Source organism: Aedes aegypti, unplaced genomic scaffold, assembly GCF_002204515.2.
Source record: "Aedes aegypti strain LVP_AGWG unplaced genomic scaffold, AaegL5.0 Primary Assembly AGWG_AaegL5_hic_scaff_1321_PBJ_arrow, whole genome shotgun sequence".
NCBI lineage: Eukaryota > Metazoa > Arthropoda > Insecta > Diptera > Culicidae > Aedes > Aedes aegypti.
In genome coordinates this window covers 1-24728 of record NW_018734754.1, presented here as the reverse complement: position 1 = coordinate 24728, position 24728 = coordinate 1, and the positions used below count along the sequence as shown (strand labels likewise).

The following is a 24728-nucleotide window of genomic DNA, read 5'->3' as shown; positions in this document are numbered from 1 at the left end:
GGAACCGCTCTTCATTGACCCATCTGAACAGGGATTCGTTCAGGTGAACAGGTTCGATCAACTCGAAGTTGTCCGAGTATGGGAAGTAGAAGTGACTTCGTTCTTTGTAGACTAAGGCCGCTGGTACGGTATCGATGTCGAAATGTCTCTTGGCTATCTCCACTGAAGTTGCGTAGAAATAACTATGCGGTTGATAGACTTCCGCTGCACTGTAGAAAATATCCCATAGAATTCCATCTTGTTTGCCGACATAGGTGAAGAATATGGGATTGTTGGATTTCAGAATGTCGATACTGTCCGGTCGGGTGACCTGCTGAACTGGTGGTCCAGATAATCTATTCACGAAGTGTATCAGTTCATCTTTTGTTCGATCACCGTTATAGGCGTAATCGTAAGGACCTTTTATGCTTCAAAATATATAAATCATAAATTAGTCACTCCCAAATAATCAAATGGAGTATCTATTATTATAATGTTGATTTACTCTACAGAAGTGCTACAAATAAGCATATATTTCATTCTAGGGTAGAGCACCATGACTTTTTTTTTGGAAACTCTAATAATCACTATAATACTCACAATAAAATCGTTGGATAGGCATTGACTTTGAAGGCCTGGGCCACGGCAGTGAACCGAGTGCAATCCACCCTCCCAACTCGGATATTCGTATTGAAGAGAGCTTGCGCGACGTGAGCCCACACCGGTTCCAGTTTCTTGCAGTGGGCGCACCAAGGAGCATAGAACATCACAAACCACTGGCCCTCGTTTCGGACATCCAGAAAGCGGTCGCTTAGTTCCAACACCCGAGAACCGTCCACTGCTGAACTAGCACCTAACACGACTAAAAATCAAACAGAGATTGATTTTTTCGTATTTTATAATTTAATTAAACTAATGAAATAGGTATATCACTCACCTAGCACCAGAAAAATCAAACATTTTAATTGATATAAAAACATCCTGAGATCGGTTTCGACAATGAGATTTCAATGAGATATTCAAGCTGACATGGCCAATGCCTCGCCCAAAAAAGATTCAATGGAAAAAACTTCGGATCAAACACCCAGAATGCAATTCTTGCAATTTTTCCGAGGCAAAACTATTGTCAGAATATAAACGCTTTGCTTCTGTAGAATGAAAGCTGCAATGAATGGAAGATGTCAAACAGTGAGATCCAGATAGAACATTGCGGTAGGTGTATGTATATGCGAGAAAGCCACGCACGAAAGACACTCTCCCTTATTTCGGCTCGAAAGGGGAAGCGTATACATCGAAGTATCTCACTGAGTTTGGTGTGGAGGGTGTGCACAACTTATTATAAGAGAAGTGTTCCAATACGTTACAATTTTGAGCTACAGGTCTCCTAAGTTGTATAAATGCTGGTTTTATAAATTTGCATATAAAATTTAAACTGTATATTTTTCCTAGTTAACTTTTAGACCAAGCATGCAACATGGGACTTAAACTTTCATGTAGGATGAAGTTTGGTTAAAAATGCACGATTAAATTTCAAATAAATCGATTTTCAACACGCCTGCAGTCTACATACAAAATCCTTGGTTTCTAACCACTAGGCTTAGAATCGCCTTAGGATTTCGAAATATTTTCAAAACAAAAAAAAAACATACTTCCAGGCGTCATCAAGTGACATAACTAATAATCAATTGACTCGAATAAAGTTAGCTCTGGACTTACTGAAGTATTTCACCGATAACGCCAATAAGTCAAATTCCTGAGATATTTGCAAAAAAAGATTCATTGTCTTAGCGCCACCTGGTTTCCAAATTTCAAATCAACTTAAAAAAAATAAACTAAACAAAAAACCACGCTCACTAACGCTGCCTGGAGGCAACACTTTGAATGGGCCTAGCATACTCCAATGGCACAGTCAACAAACATTCCTGACAGAAAGTTTCTATGAAGCGGAAATATACTGAAGCGGAAATCGAACCAACACTCCATGTCAAAATTCCTCAAATTCGTATTCATATTCATTCATGCTCACTCATATTCTGTTCAAGTTATGAGTCCAGTTGTTGCTAATAATATTGCTACAACAAGAATAGGAGTAGAGAATGGGTGGCATGAATAAAAACAGCCTAACTTTACTATATGTAGCATCTACTCAAAAACAAAATCCACAGAGTTTACTACACTTTTGGTATGAATAAAAAAGCTTTCGAACATGTAGTACGTACTACTTTCGAACATAAGCGTTTACTATATACGGGAAGCAGTGAGCTATCAACTGAAACATTCATGTAAAATGCAGCGTGAACTCACGCTCATGAAGATTTGTCGCATATTTATCGGCATGTCAGATTATATTACTATCATGTACATTTCCGCTATTATTCGTGTAATCGAGCATGGAATCTAACGAATTTGACAAGATTTCTTATTGTAATTTTATGATAAATCTGGTATTCTCTTTTTGTGGATGATTTTACATCTAAGATTTTTCTGGCTGGTTTTCGGTCTTGGACAACTCCAGTGTTTAATGAATTTTGAAATTTTAGTTTGAAATCTGTGTCCTATGAAGAGATCTTAAAATTACGAAAAGCAAACTAGGAACCTTGTGTGTTGTTTTAGTATTTTTGAGACCAGTAGGCGAATCCCGTCGCGTATTTTCTTCAAAGAAAACAAAATTTTCTTGCTGGTGAGTAATGGAAGAAAATTTCTTTTCTTCGAAGAAATTGTTCGCCGAATTCACCCACAGAAGGAAAATTCCAGCGCGTATTTTCTGCGGAGAAAAGAAAAATTTTTGCTGGCGAGTTCTAGAAAAAATTGTGAGTTCAACAAAATTGCTGAGCTTTTTTTAAATCTTGTACCGTTTTGTCTCAAGTTCCGAACAGACTCATATTCCGAACACTCGGCTTTTGATTTGATTGAAATGTTTCGCTGAAATATGTCATCAAATTACAAGGAAATGGCAGTCAATTGCAATTCAATTTTAATGTTTTCCAATTTATTTTATACCTCGGGAGTATTGATGATTCTCTAGCTCGAGAGCAATAAAAGTAGCTGAGATTAAATTATTTGCGAAATTATTCATTTGAATACGATTTATTCGTGCTGTTCGGAATACACGCAGAAAATTCTTGCACGATTGACATAACTTTTCCGATAGTTGCTTCAACATGCCTGGATACAATTGTTACAAGCATATTATCGGTGCTTCTAAACGGACAGTATGGTTTGCCCAATCGTTTTTGCTTTTGTTTTCTGTCTTCCATCACATGAATATTTCAATTATATTATTGTTGAATCAGCTTTCCGCACATTATTACCTTGAAACGTTATAAGCTGTACTGCAAAAAAAAAAAAAAACACTGATTACCAACAAGCGATGTTGGAGTAGATAATAAATTAATGCGCTCTCACTCTCAAGAGAGTGGTTTGAATTCCTGCTCCCATATTTATTTACATTTTGTCGCATTTTCGCATTGTCGATAAAGAAGATTCGTACCGGTTTTGACAACACAACATCAACAATAATACAATTGTCATGATTGTATATTAATATTGAGCCAATCATATCTATGGTTGATTCAATTAGTTTGTGTAGTTGAACCAATCATACCAAATAGTTAAACCTAGCATAGATATTGTTGAATCAATTTTAATGTACGGTTGACTGAAATTCAATGTAAAATATGATTGATCTATCAGTAAATATGATTGACTGGACAATTCTTTTTTCTCCGTGCATAGGAGCTTTTAGGTTTCGAAAAGAATTCTGAAATTTTGGTGAGATTACCTACCGTAAACGCAAAAAAATTGTGCGGTAAAAACTACTATTTTGGGGGGTTAACTTAAGCGCTCGCACCGGCAATTTTCATCAGACCAGAAATCTGGTGCGCATAAATTTGCTTGTATAAATGAAAATTTCAATTTCTTCACAAAGTCCAACTGTTAGGTGTTGTATGAGCCAATAAAAATGTTTATTTATAATAGGCCTTTCCATTTGACGTTTAAAATCAGCTGATCTCGAAGCACTTTGACAGTTCTTCCATGGAAATGACAGGCCCGTGTTAGCACCGTTCCTCCACCGATGTAAACAAATGCATAGACGGACCTGTCAAATGAGAAGGCCTATTGTTTAGTATTGATTTAAGGTGAAAGTATAGAACATCATTTTCATTCAAATGCCGAACACTGTACTTATTCTGTCTCATATTCCGAACACCTTGATTCAAATTCCGAACAGCACGAATAAATCGTATTCAAATGAATAATTTCGCAAATACTTTTATCTGAGCTTGTTCTAGTGGTCTCAAACTCGAGAGTCATCACTACTCCCGCGGTAAAAATTATATTGGAAAGGTTAAAATTGAATTGCAATTGACTGCCATTTCCTTGTTATTTGGTGACATATTTCAGCGAAACATTTCAACCAAATCGCCATACAAAAACCGAGTGTTTGGAATATGAGTCTGTTCGGAATTTGAGACAAAACGGTATGTTACAAACGTTACATTCTTATCTTTTATATAGGGAAAGTGTACCAGTTATGGTCTTAGTGGTTCCCTAGTTGGCCATACGTTAAATTTCAATAACTTTCACATTTTAAATCTTTTTGAATGTTTAAACACCAAGATATATCTTAAAGCTTACTACTACAACACACAAAATCTTTCAAAATGTGAAAACATTCAAGTAGTCCAGTATGGCGAAATAGGGAACCACTATATCCATAACTGGTACACCTACCCTAGATCAATTTCGAAAAAGTGCCCCTATTGCCCAAGTGCGGAACTAAAAGGATAATCCTCAACTCTTATAGGTAGATCGTACGAGTACTGAAACTTTGCCGAATACAGAACGGTGCTATCTCTTAACGCACACGAGGTATTTAACAACACTTCCAAATTAATAAAATCCTCTAAGCCCTGGGTCTTCCTCCTATAGCGCTCGAATGGGTCTACTACAAGTGCGCGTTATATGAACATGTTTAATAGGAGACCCAACTGTAACTTAAGGAATGTAAGAAAAAACAAGTTAATCATAAATTGTGGATGATTCCGCTGTGTTATTATCCATTCCTTCTTTTCATTTGAACTTTTCTCATAGTGGTCGTCCATAAACCACATGGTCAATTAAGAGAAAGGTGGGGGGGGGGCTTTGTTACTAACCAAAGACCACGGCCCATACAAATTTAAACAAATGTGTATGGAAAAAATACTACGAGGGGAAGGGGGTTTCTGAAAACCCCAAAAAATGACCACGTGGTTAATGAACAGTCCCATACGAATGCTATCTTGTGTACCAGCAAACAAGTTTGGTAATTATATTACATTAAAAAAATGTCGTAAATTTAAGTTTATTTTCATGCACATATTTGGAGCATCAAAATAAACTGAAATGTGAACGATAAATCGCTTATTTTTCAATCAAATGCACTTTAAATTTACACGATCATGTAACATTCTAGCATCTTTAATTGAAAACTAAACGAAATGCCTTACTTACCAGTCAGGCTAAGGCCTGGGCGGCCTCTGCTGTACGTAGGAGACGTCTCCATTCGACTCGGTCTATGGCTGCCCGTTGCCAGCCACGCATTCTGCGAAGGGTCCGCAGATCGTCCTCAACTTGATCGACCCATCTTGCTCGCTGCGCACCACGTGTTCTTGTGCCGGTCGGATTGTTTTCGAGAACCATTTTCACCGGGTTGGTATCCGACATTCTGGTGACATGCCCGGTCCACCGCAGCCTCCCAATTTTTGCGAGGTGGACAATGGTTGGTTCTCCCAGCAGCTGGTGCAATTCATGGTTGATTCGCCTTCTCCACGTTCCGTCTTCCATCTGCACTCCGCCGTAGATGGTCCGCAACACCTTCCGTTCGAAAACACCAAGGGCGCGTTGATCCTCTGCACGAAGGGTCCATGTTTCGTGCCCATAGAGGAGCACCGGTCTAATCAGCGTCTTGTAGATGGTCAACTTCGTGCGATGGCGAACTTTGCTCGATCGGAGCGTTCTGCGGAGTCCAAAATAGGCACGATTTCCAGCAACGATGCGTCTCTGGATTTCTCTGTTGGTGTCGTTGTCGGCGGTCACCAGTGAGCCCAAGTACACGAATTCTTCGACAACCTCGATTTCATCACCGTTAATATGAACTCGAGGTGGGGGGCGTGCCGTGTCTTCTCTTGAGCCCCTCGCTATCATGTACTTCGTCTTTGACACATTGATGTTCAGTCCGATTCGCCTAGCTTCAGCCCTTAGTCGGATGTACGTGTCCGCCATCGTCTCAAAGTTGCGTGCAACAATATCAATGTCGTCGGCGAAACCAAGTAACTGAACGGACTTTCTGAAAATCGTGCCACTCGTGTCTATCCCCGCTCTTCTTATCACACCCTCTAAAGCAATGTTGAACAGTAAACACGAAAGGCCATCACCTTGCCGTAACCCTCTGCGAGATTCGAAGGGACTCGAGAGTGTCCCTGATACTCGGACTACGCACATCACTCGCTCCATCGTCGCCTTGATCAATCTTATCAGTTTGTCCGGGAAACCGTATTCGTGCATAATCTGCCATAGCTGTTCTCGATCGATTGTATCATAGGCCGATTTAAAATCGATGTGTGGGTACATTGTATTCGCGGCATTTCTGCAACACCTGGTGGATGGCGAATATCTGGTCCGTTGTTGCTCGTTCGCCCATAAATCCTGCCTGATATTGTCCAACGAATTCTCTAGCAATTGGTGATAGACGGCGGCATAGAATTTGGAAGAGTACCTTCCTCAAAATTGTGATCGCACGATAATTGGCGCAATCCAACTTGTCGCCCTTTTTGTAGATGGGACACACGACACCTTCCATCCACTCCTCCGGCAATACTTCCTCCTCCCAAATCTTGGAAATAACCCAGTGCAGCGCTCTTGCCAGTGCATCACCACCGTATTTTAGCAACTCGCTCGGAAATTGGTCCACTCCAGCGGCTTTGTTGTTTTTCAACCGTCTAATCTCCGTTGCTACCTCTTGGAGATCTGGAGGCGGAAGTCTTGCGTCGTCCGTGCGTGCTCCCAAAGTTATTTCCGTGCCACATCCGCGACTGGCCACATCACCATTAAGGTGCTCGTTGTAGTGCTGCCGCCACCTTTCGACCACCTCACGTTCGTTCGTGAGAAGATTTCCGTCACAGTCTCTGCACATGTCGGCTTGTGGCACATAGCCTTTGCGCGAACGGTTAAGCTTCTCGTAGAACATCCGTGTGTCTTTAGCGCGGAACAGCTCTTCCATCGCTTCGCGATCTCGTTCGTCTTGATGGCGCTTTTTTCTTCGGAAGATCGAGTTTTGTCTGTTCCGCGCCTGTTTATACCGTGCCTCGTTTGCTCTCGTGCGGTGTTGCAGCATTCTCGCCCATGCTGCATTCTTCTCATTCTTCAACTGCTCGCATTCGCCGTCGTACCAGTCATTTCTGTGATTCGGGGCCGTTGGACCTAGTGCTGCTGTTGCGGTGGTACCTATGGCGGATCTTATGTGCCTCCAGCCATCTTCAAGAGTGGCGGTGCCAAGCTGCTCTTCCGTTGGTAGGGCCACTTCCAACTGCTGCGCGTATTCTTGGGCTACTTCTGAGTCCCGTAGCCGCTCGATGTTAAGCCGCGGCGTTCGGCTTCGACGCGAGTTTGTCACCGTCGAAAGTTTTGAGCGCATACATACAGCAACTAGGTAGTGATCCGAATCTATATTCGCACTGCGGTATGTGCGAACATTGGTAATGTCAGAGAAGAATTTTCCGTCGATTAGAACGTGGTCGATTTGGTTCTCGGTTAGGTTATCGGGTGATCTCCAGGTGGTCTTATGGATATCTTTGCGGGGGAAGAAGGTGCTTCGGACTACCATACCACGAGAGGCTGCAAAGTTGACGCATCGTTGGCCGTTGTCGTTAGATACGGCGTGCAGACTGTTCCGCCCGATCACCGGTCTGTACATCTCCTTTCGTCCTACCTGTGCGTTCATGTCGCCAACAACGATTTTCACGTCACGCGGAGAGCATCCGTCATAAACCTGCTCCAGCTGCGCGTAAAACGTCTCCTTCTCATCGTCGGTCTCCCGTCGTGTGGGCAGTGCACGTTGATGATGCTGTAGTTGAAGAAACGGCCTTTTATCCTCATCTTGCACATCCTTGCATTGATCGGCTGCCACCCGATAACGCGTTGTCGCATCTTGCCCAACACTATGAAGCCAGTTCCTAGCTCATTTGTGGTGCCACAGCTTTGGTAGAAGGTAGCCGCTCGATGCCCGCTTTTCCACACCTTCTGTCCAGTCCAACTAAGTTCCTGCAGCGCTACGATATTGAAGTTACGGGGATGTAGTTTGTCATAGATTATCCTGTCGCAACCTGCGAAACCAAGTGACTTGCAGTTCCATGTTCCAAGTTTCCAATCGTAATCCTTGTTTCGTCGCGTGGGTCTTTGCCGATTGTTCCGGGTCGTATTATCTCCTATGTTATTCGCAATAAGGTTATTTTACGGGTGGCTTATTGGGCCTACGCCAACACTCCTGTCTCGCCGGAGCGGCATCGTGCCAGCTCTGTTTAACGTCCCAACTAACATTAGGACGATCGCGCTGATGGGGCTACCACCTTGGATTTAGCTTTGCGCGATTCAGCATTTCTTGCTCAGCCAGCTGGATACCAGAACAGACGCTGTTTGAACCGCACCTCCTGGTGAACAGACGCTCGAGACGTACCTCCTCAATTTAGCTGATGTCAGAAAGACAACAGTGCCCAGGCTGCACTACCAGCTAAGTACGCAACCCTTAGCTGGCGGTTTTTGTCATGGAAGCGTGGAAGCGTGAGGTAGGAACTTGTGAGGACCAGAGCTGTGTTGAACGCTCCTTCCTAGTTGTCGACTCACCGTTTTGCAGCCCAAACGAAATGCCGTAACAATAGATAAATTTGGTTTATTTTTACTCTATGCATCAGTTTACACTACATTGGGATTTAAATATTTTTATCTGTGATGGTGTGATGGATGATTCTCCGGAGAAATACCTGGAAGATGATTGACGAAGAAGCATAAATTTCTGGAGCAGTTTTTTAACGAAATCTTTTAAGGTGAAGATGAATCTAACCATACCACAAATTTATAGAAATAAATAGTGTACTAAATTTAAAATTTGATTGATTTCAATCAGCAATTATCAAATGATCTATGTAGTAATACTACATTGTAGTATGTTGGGACACATGCAAGAATTTCTGAGAATATTTGTGAAAGATTTATTGAAGCAAAAAATAATCTGGTGAAAATTAGGAGACATTTTAAGTAAGCGCAGTCGAAAATGCTTGAAAAATCTGGGGGAGCTCCTACCCGAGTTAATGGAAAGCTTCATGGAAATATTTCTATAAAACTCGTTAACACTTCAGTCGTCGCGCTGTTGTATTTTGTACAACAGTGGTGAAAAAACCTCGCTTATCGTACACAACAACAGCGTGGTGGCTCTGACGGTGGCAAACCGCGTGACTTTTGAAGGGTTAAGTTTATGGGAGTTTCTGGAACAATCTTCAAAGAACGTTCTCGAATAGAGATGTTCCTGAAGATAATATGGGTTATTAAAATAATAAAAACGTTTATGAAAAGCACAGATAGCGCCACCGTAGTCTCATCGTACCTGCCAGACGGGTAACTGCGAAAAAGGCAACTTTGGCAAAGAAAACTCTCAGTTAATAACTGTGGAAGTGCTCATTGAACGTTATGCCAAGAGAAGAAGAAGAGGAAGAAGAAGAAGAAGAAAAAGAATTGACAATACGGCAAATTGAAATTTACGGTGGCGATGACGATATCGATGACTGGGGCACTTATCCAAACGGAGAGCTCCTCACTGTTCTTAAATTCAAAAACCATTATAATCTGAATCATAACTGAAGGAAGGTTGCAATTATGAAAATTGACTTAAATTCAAATGCAGTTAATCACTACGCCATGTTAGCGTCATGCGCTTCTGTCTTGTACAAAACCCCCACTGATTTATTAAAGTATTTTACTTTGAAATCCGAAACCCTGAAGAAGCTTCCAAACCAAATGCCAGATCTCTCTTAAAACTATAACGTAATGGAATACTCACAATCACAGCACCTATCATCTATCATCAAACATCATACCATCTGCAAAAGGCTACCGCACTAAGTATTGTTAGAGTCTGACCCAGAATTGATCGCAGTTGTGTCCATAGTAGTCCTACGTCAACCCCGCGGTAACAGGCACTACCCACTCCAATTTTTATTTTTGAAATAACTCAAATAATAAATGACTTGTGAGAGTTTGGTCTTCATATTCGGCTTCAGGGGCCATGATTTAATTAAACAACGACATTTTCAATACTGATAGTTTTTCACATGAGTGATCAATGTTACCCCATATTAGCTTAATCAAAAATATATCTATAACATTTATTTCAACATACTTAAATCTTTGGAAAACCAAAATATGGTATATGATCACGAGCGATGGGTGCCAGTACTTGTTCAAAAAATACAAAACTTACGACATTTGCGTTTTCAAATGAAAAATTTAGGAAAACTCCCTCAAACTGATCAATGTCACCCCGGATTACGATACAACTGGTTTTTGATCCCGGGACTCCTAGTGTTCACGATGCTTTTCTTAGCCTTTGAAGTTACAATTCTTCACGGCACACGGAAAATCATTTTTCAATCAAACACAATGTGTACGATGGTGAGTGCGATAACGCATTACATACTATGATTGAATTGATGAAAACAGACACATTGAGTACCACCTGCCAGATGTTGGTCAGTAGAAGCATTAACCTAAGAATGCTAATGTCGCTACCCAACTAACAATTCAGAGCCACAAATAAGCATGCATGTTTAATTATTGTTCAACAATGGTAATGACAGCCGAATAAAAATTTTGCTCTATGGACCGGTGCACGAGTTCACTATTTGACTTTCGAGCGGTGCCGTGTTATTTACGTGACCATGGCAACGAGTGAATTCGGCACCGCTCAAACGTCAAATTAGTGAACTCGTGCATTGGTCCATAAAGAACTGAGAAGGTGCTTTTTTAACAAAAACTTAGGTCACTGCCCGTGTTTCTCCAATCTAGTTTGCCACGCGCTGACAGCGTGATTACCGAGATCCAAAGTATCAAAATAATTTAAAAAAATCATAACGAATCATTCTTTTTAACATGCCATTGAACAAACAATGAAAAAGTACAAAAAACAGGTAATAAATTAGTTCAGTTTTGTGACAACGGTCTTTTTTCTTACAGAGGTTTGCCTCTTGACAGAGGTTTACACGATATTCAGTCAAAAATGGAATAGTAATTACTCATAACATTCACTTACATACCTGAAAAGATATGGGACTTTGAATTTTCTACATCCAGTTCGTTACAGTCCTTATCATTACAGGCGTTGCGGACTCCTCTGATACCTTTTTGGTTGAAGCACTGGGAGTGGACGGACATGATGATGAGCCCGATTAGCGTCAACTCTGCTAAGATGCACGCACATGGCTTCTTTTGAAACCGTTCGGTACACGCTTGCTACTCTCAAGCAGCCACGTGTTTGAATATGCCTAAAAGTATGCAATTCTAGGAAGTATGGATTATGGGGACCAATGATACTTCACCTAATTTCTTATTTTTTGAAAATCAATCCTGAAGCACAAATTTCAACACGTCGAATGTAACAAATGCAAAGAATTTATTAGTACAAACATTCTATGCTTTATTGACTTAAAAAAAGCACTTTCAGTCGCACTCTTGTTCGAATAAGCAATATACGCTATCCTATCCCTCATCCATCCGAAGCACTGAGTTCCCTGGCCGCAAACAAGTTTGAAAGCACAGCATAGTTATGTATCTATGCATAGGTATATGTAAAACCAGTTCATGCTACGTTCCCGTCGCATACAGTCACGCAAAGTTTATATGAAATGCAATGTATCGCGCTCTGCTCGCTCTCCGAGCCGCGATTTGTACGTCCATGTGCGATTGAATGACGACGGATACTCTCCTCAACACATCCGAACAAAACCCGTGCCGTGGTCACGAGCTTGAGCGCTACACCTCTACCTGTGTACCTGTCATTTTGTGTTGGCCACTGCCACGGGAGAGAAGCTCGCATCAGCTTTTACGACGTCGTTTTAAATTCCTTCACAGTCTGTAGTCCATTTGCGCAAATAGACCTTAAGTCAGTGTTCGAAGCGACTTGTGTGCAGCACTTACCTGTTTCCAATAGCCGTTCCGTCCAGTTCATCAATCGGTCAGTTTAAACTAATTTTGCTTGCTTATTTTCGGTCGTCGTGAGTCGCTCGTTAGTGCATCCGCGTATGTAAAGTGCATGTGACACATAGATATTGCGTGTAAATCAAAGCAGGCGCGCGGTGACTACTGCGATTGGCGTGAAATTTGAATTGTCGAAAAATGGCGAAGTGGTTCCATCATCGTCATCATAGTAGCCGCTGCTGCAGTTGTGGCCTGCCGCTGTAGTCTATCTAGTGAGTGGATTGCGAATACCAAAGGGGAGTGCTGGGGCGTGGTGGACGTGCTTTCTTATACTAGGGGTGTGCTAGGGGTCTCACTCTGTGTATGTGTCTGATTCTGTTGATGTTCCCCCCAACAACAGAACCGCGGGGCGAAGTGAGTCAGTGTGATCAGCGCCTACTATGGGAAAGGGGGAGTGAGTGTGAAGCAGATTTTTAGCCAACAAAAAAAAAAAGAGAGTGGTGAAGAGGAGAAAGAAAAACAAGCCTTCCTCATCATCATCATCATCAACAAAAACGGCCACATACCGAAAACCAACAAATAACCATACCCCCAAAGTGTCCAAATGATGTGTGAGGCGGTCTGTGGGGCTGTGGATTTGCTGCTTTACGTGTAGCGGAGATTGGCACGACGAACGAAGAAGACTCGAACCGGAGTGCCTTGGATCCAGAATAAAACTAAAAAGCAAGAAGAAAGGTGAAGAAGAATCAATCCAAGTTATTGCCAACCCACCAAAACTCGTATTGTGCCACACATATCCACCGGCAGAGGAGAATGTAAGAAAAAGATTATGCTCAACAACTTACCACCTACTTGCATAGGGTGCTTCGCTGATTTGGATTCAATGGGACAATGTTCGTTTCTTTTTGAATATTCGCTATATGGGTACCCCACAGTTATTAATAACTAAGGATCAATTTTTAGAACAAAACATGATAAAAAAAATCGTGTGATATAACACATAACGATTTTCCACCCTACTAATGCAGAGTACAGATATTTTGACCTCAAAACTCCTCTAAAGATTTTCCTCGGTAAAATTTTTCTTTTTATTTGGAAAACTCCAAGTATTCCCGTTTTTCACGCAATTTGCCAAGAACTACATATTTCAGCTATTTTTTTTCTGTGTTTTCTGCAAAAAATCGTTAGATTTTTTAAAATTGTTTTGTTTTATTTTGAAGTATAACTACAGTTGTACCTTTTTAGATTCTTCTAGGAATTAATCTATTAAATTCATTTGGTTGTTCCTGCAGGAATTCTTGATGATTTGATCAGAGGTTTTTTCTTAGAGCTTTGTCTGAGATTTTTTTCCTAAAGTTGTCTAAGGAGGGATCCTTAAGAAGTTCTTCAATAAATTATTATTAGGAGTTCTTATGAAAATTTGTAAAGAAGTCTATAAATAAGCTTATAATGGATTTTTTCCAAGTTTGATTAAGAAATCCACAAGAGCAGTTCCTTAAGGAAATTATTATTAATATTTTTGAGATGTTTCTAAAGATATCCCTTCCCAGAAATATTGCGTCAATCTGTGGTAAATATAGATATTTAGATTAATTTATTATTCATTCAATGTCATTGTCAAAGGAATAGCGATACCAGCGCCACACGATGGTTGCTACTTGCGGTAACATTTTAACGACCATTACACAGTTTTCGATTTCGAATGTCTGTTATTTGTGGCCAATAGCATACATTTTAAGGCGCAAGAAAAAAATGGCACAAAATTCAAAAACTGAAAAGCAGTTTTCTCTTTTCATATAGACAAATCGAAGAAAATAAAAACACACAGCTCTTTGAATTGCCAAATAAAAAGGCTGTGTGTTTTTATTTTTATCAATTTGTTGTTTTAAAAGGAGGAACTGCTTTTTCAATTCTGACATTTGTGCCATTTTTTCTTGCGCCTTAACAACTAGCGTCATTATTTCTTACAAACTTTTGAATTTTGATAATTGTGAAAACAAAGTTAGAAAATCTTTTTTATTCGCCAAAAGATATGCAATTGCAAATTCTTTTATGGAAATTCTGCATTCAACTTTACTCTGATCCATTACTGTGGGGTGACTGTATCCCAATCATTTCTTCGATTGAAGTTCATTAATTCTGAAATCAGAACCTATCACATAGCATAACGAAGAAAAACCAGATCCAAGTCGGCGCTGCACCCTATGGGATTGGCGATAGCCACCAAGAGAACTTCAAAGAAGGAAATATATGCAAATTATTCTGGATAAAACTGGACGTGTTCATTAGTTTGACGATTTCTTTCGAAGCTTGTTTTCTTATCGAGCACGTCATCGCGGCAATCGCCGCCGTTGGCGACTAGGGAAAACATTTTTAATTTCTCGTCGTTTTGGTGACAGAAACGTGCATTCCCCGAGCGACGCGTCGTCTTATACTTTTTGCTCATTCTATCGCGTACTTCTTATGTACAAGGGAAGGTGATTAGCGGGAGAACTTGACTAAACCATAGTATAGAACAGACTTGCTGTTACCCACGTCCCAAGGGGGAAAACACTTTTGATTTCGATCAACAATAGACCACGTAGTTAGGCAGGCGTGTCGGCCCGTGGGAAAAAATCGCATTTTCGGCTGACGAATGCCGCTGCTGCTGCTTGCTGCTGTTATGGGAAACAGGTGCCAAGCCAACGGCGTCTTCGATTGCACAGCGTCGATAGCACAAAAAAAGTTTAACTGTTGCGTATTGTTGTTGTTTCTGTTATGAGTAGTAGGCTCTGAGTTTATACGTGTGTTTCTCTGCCGAGGAGGGACTTGCGTCTTTCTCGAATAAGAAGAGTCATAAAATTTACACTTAAAAATAAAGTGATGGTCCATGCATGTGTACATGCAACGGGATGGATTTCTATACTTATGAGGCGCATGATAAAAGCAAAGTCTCTTCAGTTAGTATGTAAGTTTGTGTGAATATTTAACTTTATCAGACGCAAACGAATAATTACTGCAATTTTCACTACATATGTGGGTAAATCATCTACGTAGAAGCCAATTTTTAAGCTTCAAATTACATTAAAGGGTGCTCCTATAAACGCATAAGCAGCGATGATCTAATGACAACCACTTTTTGCTTAGTGAGTGGAGATCATGAGTTCAATTCAATCCCAAAGACCGTACCAAAATAAAGGCTTAAACATTGACCATGCTGTTTCATGCTGTGTAAGGACGTTGATCAGCTCTTGATTATTGAAGAAAGAGTCAATCTTATCAAAGGCCATATGTAAATTCCAAATTGTCTTTGATGACCTCATGAAATGCTTGTGTTGATTTATTCAAACGAACAAATCAAGATGTACTTGCAAACAATTTATAGTACGAATTGTCGAGCAAAAACCGAGTCCCTTGCCCTATAAAACCATTCGCACACAAGTCAAACAAGTTATCATCCCTATGAATTAAAAAGGTGTCCAGCCGCTTGGATGAACATCATCTGTTTTTAGTCGAATGGGTCATTTGGGCCGAACTATGAATTAAAATTAGTTTGGCTGTCAGCAGTATTTATGTATTGATAGACTTATTAAAAATTTTATAAAATGATCTGTTTCGGTTAACTGGGGTCCATACAATCTCCACAGTAAGATCTTCATTGGTTGGACAGCTACATGATGGCCATTCACCAAAGCACCAAAACCAACCTAGGTGTCTGCAAATTGAGTTGTAAATTTATTGATTTGAACAAAACCCCAGCATCGATGTGTTGTACAAGAGGTTGACGACCTAGCACTGCAAATTTAGCGCTAAAAACATGATGCAATTTTTTGGCAATTGTTATTCTTTACATCTGTATTTCCTTTCTCTGCCATAGGCACCACACTAGGGCTGTGTAGTAGCGATGCGCCCCAACCATGAACCGCCCCGGTATAAAATTTAAATAAACCCAACACCGCGCTGTGCACGCTTCACTAAATCTAAGCCGCAAAGGGGAAAGATTCCCACCATCTCTAAAGCACATAGTTTCCCAAACTGTGGGTCGCGACCCCACGAGGATCGTGAACCGATGACAAAGGGGTCGTATACAAAAATAATTTTGAATTCTTGCCTACTTTTTCAATTAGTTTCAAGAAACTTGGCAGCTGTTTTCAGTGATTACCGGGACGTATGGTTTTTGTGGAATTTAACAATGATTTAATAATGTTTGAAGGGAAAATAGGCAACAATGTTCAGCTAAATTAACGAATGTTTGTTCATCAAATTTTGTTGTTATCATCAAGTGTTTTTTTTTGCGAACTCCATTTGAATCAACCAATAAATTGTCTGGCTTTCGGAAGCAATTTCTAAACATTGAGCATATCTGTGAAAATAAAAAAAAACCTTTTTGACGCAGCTTTGCCTTTCAATTACCTTAAGATTATCTAAATTTGTTATAATTTCTGAACAATTTAAGTTGTTAAGGTAGATTATTCCGTAAAATTTACACTTACCCCGACCAAAATAGTTTTAACCTGATTTTGGTCAGGCAATTTTTCGGAGTGATTATTAATACACTCCCAAACATGTTTAGTTTAGAAGTGCACATTGCTGATTTCAAAGCATTCAAAGCTGCTTTGCTACAGATATTAGGGCAAATATTTGAAAGTCTGTAGTATCTCCGCAAGCAGATGTTTGACAATTCTAAATAGCTCGAATACAGCTTGAAAAACTGTTGGCCATTTGCCCAAGGGAATTGATATGTTAACTCCCGGGCCACTGATCGTGCAGAATTGTATCTTTTACTGAGATTAGAAGTTGATATTGATTGTTTTAACGATCAAGCTCTCGAATCTCTTCTCAAAGAGGTTTTTAGATCTTCTTGACGCTCTTGTAGCTTTTAAATTGAACATATTGATGCAATAAGAGTAGATACAGTAAATTGTCTAGCGTTTTAGATGACGTACTCCTCATTGCAACAGTTATTGAAAGAATATTGTGTCACCAGCACTGAATTGAAGTTCGGAAGTCCAGATTTCCAAACTTACTTGTGTAAAAACCTGGGTTTTCCTATATCTATATAGTGTAATCAATAAACTTGTTTGTCAGAAATTCAAATACCGTTTATCTACGCTCTACGAGTATTATTTTTTGGAAATTGGAACGCGAAAATGTTTTTGTTTGATTTGCTAGTTACAGTCAAGGCGGGTTCCACTGGCTACAGAGTTCATGCACCTTGGTTACAGTGTTGCGAGATCAGATGAACAGAACAGCAGAATAGAAAAATTGTATCGGAGAAATGCAAAATTGTCAGTTTGCCAGCGACCCCGTCAACAATTTTTGTCTTCATGCACAATAGCTGGTTTTTTTATGTTTCCAACTTCTTTTGAACTACGATTCCATTTGTTTTAGGCCTTTAACCCATCTACCGGCAGCTAAAAATATTCAAATCTTGATAACTTTTTGTTTGTCGATTGCACCATTCAAAACTCTTTTAGCTTAAATTCCCCCATCGTGGGAGCTGGTTGGTTTTCACTGTTCGCCAAAACTGCTATACAACCGACAGCTTTGCACGAGGATTCGTAGTAGAAACTCCGGACGAGATACCGAGCAAAGAAAACACTTCTTACTTGTTCGTTTGCTCACAACTTAGTGACAGTTTATTTGCTCTCATTTCCTGACTGGATTTCAATGACAACTAACGCTAATAGACAGGTCATGGAATAGTATTGTGCGATATAATACAGATCAGTGCATTTAAGGTCAAATCCCCAACAGTTCTCTGCGCCTTTCAGGTGTTCATCGTAGTATTGCTTCCACCTTTCGACCACCTCGCGTTCTTCCGTCAAAATGTTGCCATCTATATCCCAGCGGCACGAAACCTTTGCCGGGATGCTCAAGAATCGCTGAACCTTCTGATAGAACTTTCGAGATTCTTGAGAACGGTACAGCAACTCCATCTCTTGTCATTCCGCCTCTTCCAGGAGGCGGTTTTTTATCCCGGAATAGGCGGGTTTGCTGTTTCCGCTTCAGTCTGCCTCGTTCCACGTTTTCCCGCATACCATTGCTGCATTCTTCCATCCAAAGCCTTCTGGCACTTCTCGTTGAACCAATCGTTTCTTGAGCTCCGTTCCACATATCCGACAATGCTTTCGGTAGCCGTCGTTAATCGGCTCGCTTTGACTGTCCTCCAGCAGTCCTCAAGAGAGGCCCTATGGAAGCTCGCCTTCATCCGGCAATGCTGCCTCACGATGCGGCGCGTAACGCATTGGCGACATCCGGTTGTTTCAGTCGCCTCGTGTACAAATGAGGCGGGCGTCGGTACCATACACCGTTGATGACGGATAGTTTTGGGCGCAGTTTCACCAATCACCAGAATAGTGGTCGAAGTCAATGTTAGCCCCACGGTAGGGTTCTGAAGTCGCTTATAACGGAGAAATGCCGTCCATCGAATCCAAAAACTTTCCAATCGTCGGTTTTGAATTCCTCCTCATGGCCAACCTGAGCATTCAAATATCCTATGATTGGCTTAACGTCATGGCTTGGGTTAGCGGTCGTTACGAGCTGCGCGTAAATGCGTCCTTGTCACCATCAGTGCTTCCGGAGTGTGGGCTATACACATTGATTATGCTAAAGTTGAAGAATCGGCCTCAATTCTCAACTTGCATTTTGTTGATCGGTCACCATCCGATCACGCTCCTCTGCATATCGCCCATCACCATAAAATCTGTTCCCAGCTTAAGCAAAAAGGTCGAAGGGCAGAAGGTCAAATGACAAAAGGTCGAAGGACAAAATGTCGAAAGGACAAAAGGTCGAAGGGACAAAAGGTCGGATGAAAAAAAGGTTGAATGGACAAAAGGTCGAATGGAAAAAAGATCGAATGAACAAAAGTCGAATGGACAAAAGGTCGAATGGTCGAAAGGTCCAAATTGTTACTGTTGAAATATTCTGTACTTCTCATCTGAAGTTTTACCTTCTTTTAAATGATAGCTGTTAACTATGTCAACTGCATTTGATTAATCCTACAAATGACCATTTTCGGGTCCCCGAGATGCCTCAAATTTATGATTAAGTTCACAATTTATATCTTAACATCTGTGTCAAGCTTATGGGAATGCATTTTAGTGAACTAATTATGTTCGATCTATACTTTTAAAGATTTGAAACGGTTTAATACCCAACAAATATAGAGCCGGATGTTCAGGACATTAAGCCTGAGTGACCACATCTGGTACACTCTAAACGGTGCAAAAACTTTCCATTTATAACTGTGGAATATCACTCTTAATGATTTATGCAAAATAAAATGAATGCCATTGGGAAATAAATAAAGATAACCTGGCAAGTCCAAAAAATCGCCTTTTTTCTAACCCGACTTGACCAGTGACCCACCGCAATAAACTTCCGGCTACAGGGGTATTCCCGAGTTCCTCCGGCCATTTCTAGACACTGATATGTGGGCCAGTATACTGACAAAATATTATTTGAATTCCGTTAAGTATACACTGAGTGGCAAGTGTTTTAGTATTTTTGCTTTCACTCAGGCCTATACGGGGTAATAGAGATTATATCCTTCTTTAAACATTGGCTGTACTTTTGGAGTTATACATTATAATCATTTTATACTGTTGTGGGACACTTGTATCGATGATTATGCCTTCTTTTTAAACACAAGGCTGTTTCTAAAAGATTCACATTACGTCTTGCCTGATTTTTTTTTATTGAAGTGTTGCCTCTTATAAATATGCTGTTGTAAAACAACTGAATCCAAGTTGCAAAACAACTGCTTAGTAACGAAGAGTCTCTACAGATATGTTTACCTCATTATGCAGGTGTTTACATGGTCTATATGATACGGTCGAAGACGCGCGATCCGGGGAGATACAATTTCGATTCTCGTTTTAAATTTTGTCTTCACTTCAATTATTGCGTTGTTTTTGAACAGCGCATGCGACGAAGTGCATGAGACACATCGAGAAATATCTAAAAAAAAACAAGGAGCACCAACCATAGGTCTCGAAATGTACAGTGCACGCTTGAGCCTGAAAGGAATGTGGCTTTGCAAGAGCAAGGCTACAGCACGTACACAGTAAACTCTAGATGCAGTACGACCTGAAAAGTCTAACAAATTTTCACCCCAAAAAGTTCGTTGACCAGCTGAAATTAAACCTCTTTCAGTACGGTCTTTCTAAAAATACGCACGTTTTCGTCACGTCTACAGCTAAAAGTATCTCTTGTGCTTGGTTTAATGACAACTTGCTTTTTTGTCTACAGAGTATAGTCTTTTGTTCTTCCGAAATTTTGTTCTTTTCGGACTATTTGCCATTCGACCTTTCGTCCATTCGACCTTTTGTCCATTCGACCTTTTGTCATATATTCCCAGCTTACGTATGTTGGCGCAGCTCTGGAAGATGGAATGGTTACCTCTAAACGTTCGCACCATTGCTCCTATTCAGCACACCTCCTGCAGCGCTACGTTTCCACAGCCGTGGACCTTCAGTACATCGGAGAGTATGTGTGTACTTCCGATGAAGTTGAGAGATTTGCAGTTCCACGTACCGAGTCTCCACTGGCTAATCCATTTCCGTCACTGTGGACTTTGCCGAATGTTCTGGTTCTCTCGTTTGCGTTCCTGTGCTGATGTATTTTTTCGGTTGACTTGCAGTGCCTGACACCACCCCCTAGATTTCCGGAGGACCATTCCCCCTTAAATGTTATTAGGGCCATAGTGCACAGTTTAGCTTACAATCCTTCTCTGGCACTCTGACGATGATTCAGCAGCCCCTGACATGGGGAACAGACGCTCCAGGTTTGCAGAAGCAAACCCCCCTTCCATGTCAGCCATAGGGGTAAAAGCACCAGTTTTGGCCAGCCCAAGAGAAAATGTAAATAAAAAATAAATGGGAAGCTGTATTTATACTACAAGTATGTCAAATGCAAGCTTTCAATCCATATTATGTGTGTAGATAAAGCTAAGACATTCCGCTCTGAAAATCCCGTTGGTCAATATAGGCCAGAGATTTAACTACAGTTTCGGACAGAGATTTTACTTCAGCTCCTAAATTGCCCAATTGGATTGATTTTCTCATGAGATTTGGCCAAATCAGGAGTGCGCTGGCCAAATTAGGTGTATGGAAGTTAAAATTATAAGAAAAATGAATTGTTTTCTTATTTATTTATTTATTTATTTATTTTAACTCATGAATTTTGAAAGAGGAAAAGCCCTCTTTGAGTGATATTCAAGTGAAATCTTTCTCAAAAAAGGCACAAAACTCTTTATCTTTTCGAATAACGTTATAATATATATATATTAAATAAAGGCTCTCCCGGAATCGATCCATAGCGGAGCCGAAGTCTTCCATGTTCAATAAGTAATGAATGTTCACATCAAAACGACAACATTCAAAAACAATATGAATCTATCCAAGTAACAATTCCACAGCAATTTGGCATTCGTGTGGATTTATTAATGTTTTATGACAGTTACGTAAATGCTATGATAGCTAGAGGCGACATTTAACGTTGCTAGAAGATGATATTTTGTAAGTCAGCTCTTAGTTGTTTTCAAAAACCTTTTAGAGACAAACTATAAAGTTAAAATTTGTGGCTACAAAACCAGCTTTATTGCAGCATATAATACCTGCATTTTAAACTGGCATATGGTGGCTGAATGAAACTTATTTGTGAACGGCTATAATAAAAGATTGATATAATACAACCTGTTGTCATAAAAGCTGCTTTTAAACCGATTGATTAGTACTTGAATCTTGATAACTTACCTTATATACTTCTTAAATCAGTATTTGGGCTCTTCAGATGCATTGTAAATGCATTGCGATGCATTACGAACACTTTTTTATCCCTGACGGAAAGACGACAAACTATGTCCGTTCTCATTGTTTTTTGCGAATATTCTTCATCATAGCATACCCAAACTGCAAACTTTGTTGAATGCTGTTTAGTTACCGTAAAACGGGGTAACTTTGATAGTTTTTTCGAAGAAAACTTGAATATTTATGCATGCTGTTCAAAGAATTTCAATTTCAATAATTTTTAAAACAAGTACTGGTATCCTAACTATCGATTCCAGTTGATAGATTTCCAATAGATTTATTCTTAATGGATTTATAATTTTTCATAGAATCGAAAGTCGGTTTTCTGTTTTGGGGTAACTTTGATAATGGGAGCATCAACTCGAAACAAAATTGAATGAATTACGGAACATTTGTAGGGCGTTGCATATCTTTAGGCGTTTTAACGCTATATGGAAATTTTCATGACTTAGATTACAAAAATGGTCCCAGTTTGTAAAAATAGTATTCGCTAAGAGTTTTGAGACCGAATTCGAGTTCTACTATAACTAGGCTATCAAGTATAAGTGACGAATTTCATTATGACTCAATCAAATAGTGATCGTAGAAACCAGATTGTTGAGAGCATTTCAAATTGCTAAAATCTCATAAATTTTCCATATTTGCATATAAATCCTCAAATGTACTTGATTCCAAACGGAAATAGCTTTAACATGAAGTGTTCATAACTAATACTCTTTACTTTTGCATTCGTTTTGCTTAACAGAATTAACAGGAACTTTGTTATTTCGCTTAGTATGTTGAGAGTCTCGCATTATCAAAGTTACCCGCATTATTCAAAAGTTACCCCGTTTTTACGGTACCATAAAAGCGAAAAAAAAGCTGAATTCATCTTTATCAGCATTTATTAAGGCATTTTACCATTCAACAAATCCCTATGCATAACAGTGTGCCCTTATTTGTGTATTTATGATGACAAAACAGCATTTGTCGATGACAGTCAATCAATTATGGTCCCGCCCAATATTAATTTCACTCCGGTTGTCATAATTTCTTTTTTTTCAAATCATATCATCTCCATGAATTCGCTCATAAGATGATATAGTGTGATAGTGTGATGATTAAACTGACTGAATATAGATTTAAAGCACAATTCACAGCCCCAATAAAAACCAAGAAATGTCGAATTCCTACACCTGGCGGTTTTATTTTAGCAAATGCTAAATAAGCGAATGTATGTCACTTTCACAGGGGGCACAGGCAAATTTACTTCTTTCCCAACACATTTTCACAGTGAATCTCACTCGGCACAAAAAATTTGAGCACTATGTTCAATAAATCACTGCAAATAAAATGCAACTACGAAATATATCACAGACGTGTTTTCAATCTTATTTTTGTTTTGTTTACGTTGGAATAATTTCGGCAAGATCGATGTATGAATAAAAATCATTTCGAGATGAAGCGACATTCATCATAGAACAGCGGCTTCAAAATAGCTACCATAAATGCTATTTTGCTTTAATTTGTGTGACATTAATATACACTTCATAGCGTCTTTTAGAGTGGGCCAACTAGTCACGTTCTAATCTACAGAGGTTTTTAGGGTATGTTGATGAAGGCAACAGTGCTTTGACCGTGGTTTTATGGGTGTTTATTTATAGCAATTCTGGAAGGAATTTGTAAAACTAAAATTGTTACTTGGGATGTCTTCATATGACTTGTTACATTCACAAATATTTGAATCTGTGATATTCATTGCGGTACAAATGACTACTACAAATATAAGATGATTAGACATTAATCTGGAAAAAGAACAAATAAAATTACGTCCAACAGGAAGATGTCGGAACCAGGGAAATACTTTTAACTTTCGGATTAATGGAATAACAATATCGACCTTTGGTCACTTGTATTCCAAGAAATTTGCCAATCATTTATTGAATGTTTTTTCAAATTAGTAAAATATTCCGAATAGTTAATACCGCGTTTATATATTGGTCCACGAAAAACACCCAGTTTTGCCAATAAATCAGCCTGTTCATTACCATAAATATTGCAATGAGCTGGAATCCAAACAAATTTAATAACAAATCCTCTAGAGTATAAATCATATAATAACCCCTTTTATTGATAAAACTATATGATGGGTTTTGAATGTTAAAGCTAATGAAATTTAAAGGCTTGAATACAGCTCAGGCTATCTGAACACACCACAATATATTAGGTGTATAATCTTTTATCAAACGGCATGTAAAATATAAGCTGTTAATTCAGCTGTGAAAATTTTCTTATGTTTGGAATCAATTTGGACGAGTAAATGAATGTAGCTCTATCATATGAATATAACCTACTGAACACAAAAAGGTTGCATGCTGATTGGCTATGTAAAACGGTGTATAATCCACTATGGCTACTACTGGCGTATGGCCAAAACCGGTGCTTCTACTCTACGACTAAAGTTCTAATCGGGGTTGGTTACCCGATCGTACCCCGGTCAGTACCACGAAGAGTTTACAAAAATAATAAGGGGTCTATTTTGTAATTCGAGCTAATTCACGTGACTCGTCAGTAGTCATTGTCGATTAAAGTAAGCATGCATATTTCAGATGTCACCCGTCGACTACCATAGTAATCCAGTCACATAAAGTGACAACTGTCGATGAACTCGAGTGACAGAGTTAAGTCGAGCGAAATTTTTGGTCGACAGTGACTCCAGTCGAGTCGTTTTTGGTCGACTCGACTTATAAAATAGGG

At 39.7% G+C, this 24728-nt stretch overlaps 1 protein-coding gene across 1 annotated transcript; it reads right to left on the bottom strand.

Annotated features, from left to right (window-relative positions):
* Window positions 1-4: 4 nt before the first annotated feature.
* On the bottom strand, window positions 5-1187 carry LOC110680406 (protein disulfide-isomerase TMX3-like; the record flags this gene model as incomplete). The annotated part of the gene is made up of 3 exons (XM_021856207.1): window positions 917-1187; window positions 580-841; window positions 5-407 (listed from the first exon to the last, which is right to left on the bottom strand). Coding segments are annotated over exons 1-3 (708 nt in total), but the record flags the coding sequence as incomplete, so codon positions are not given.
* Between the last annotated feature and the right edge of the window lie 23541 nt (window positions 1188-24728).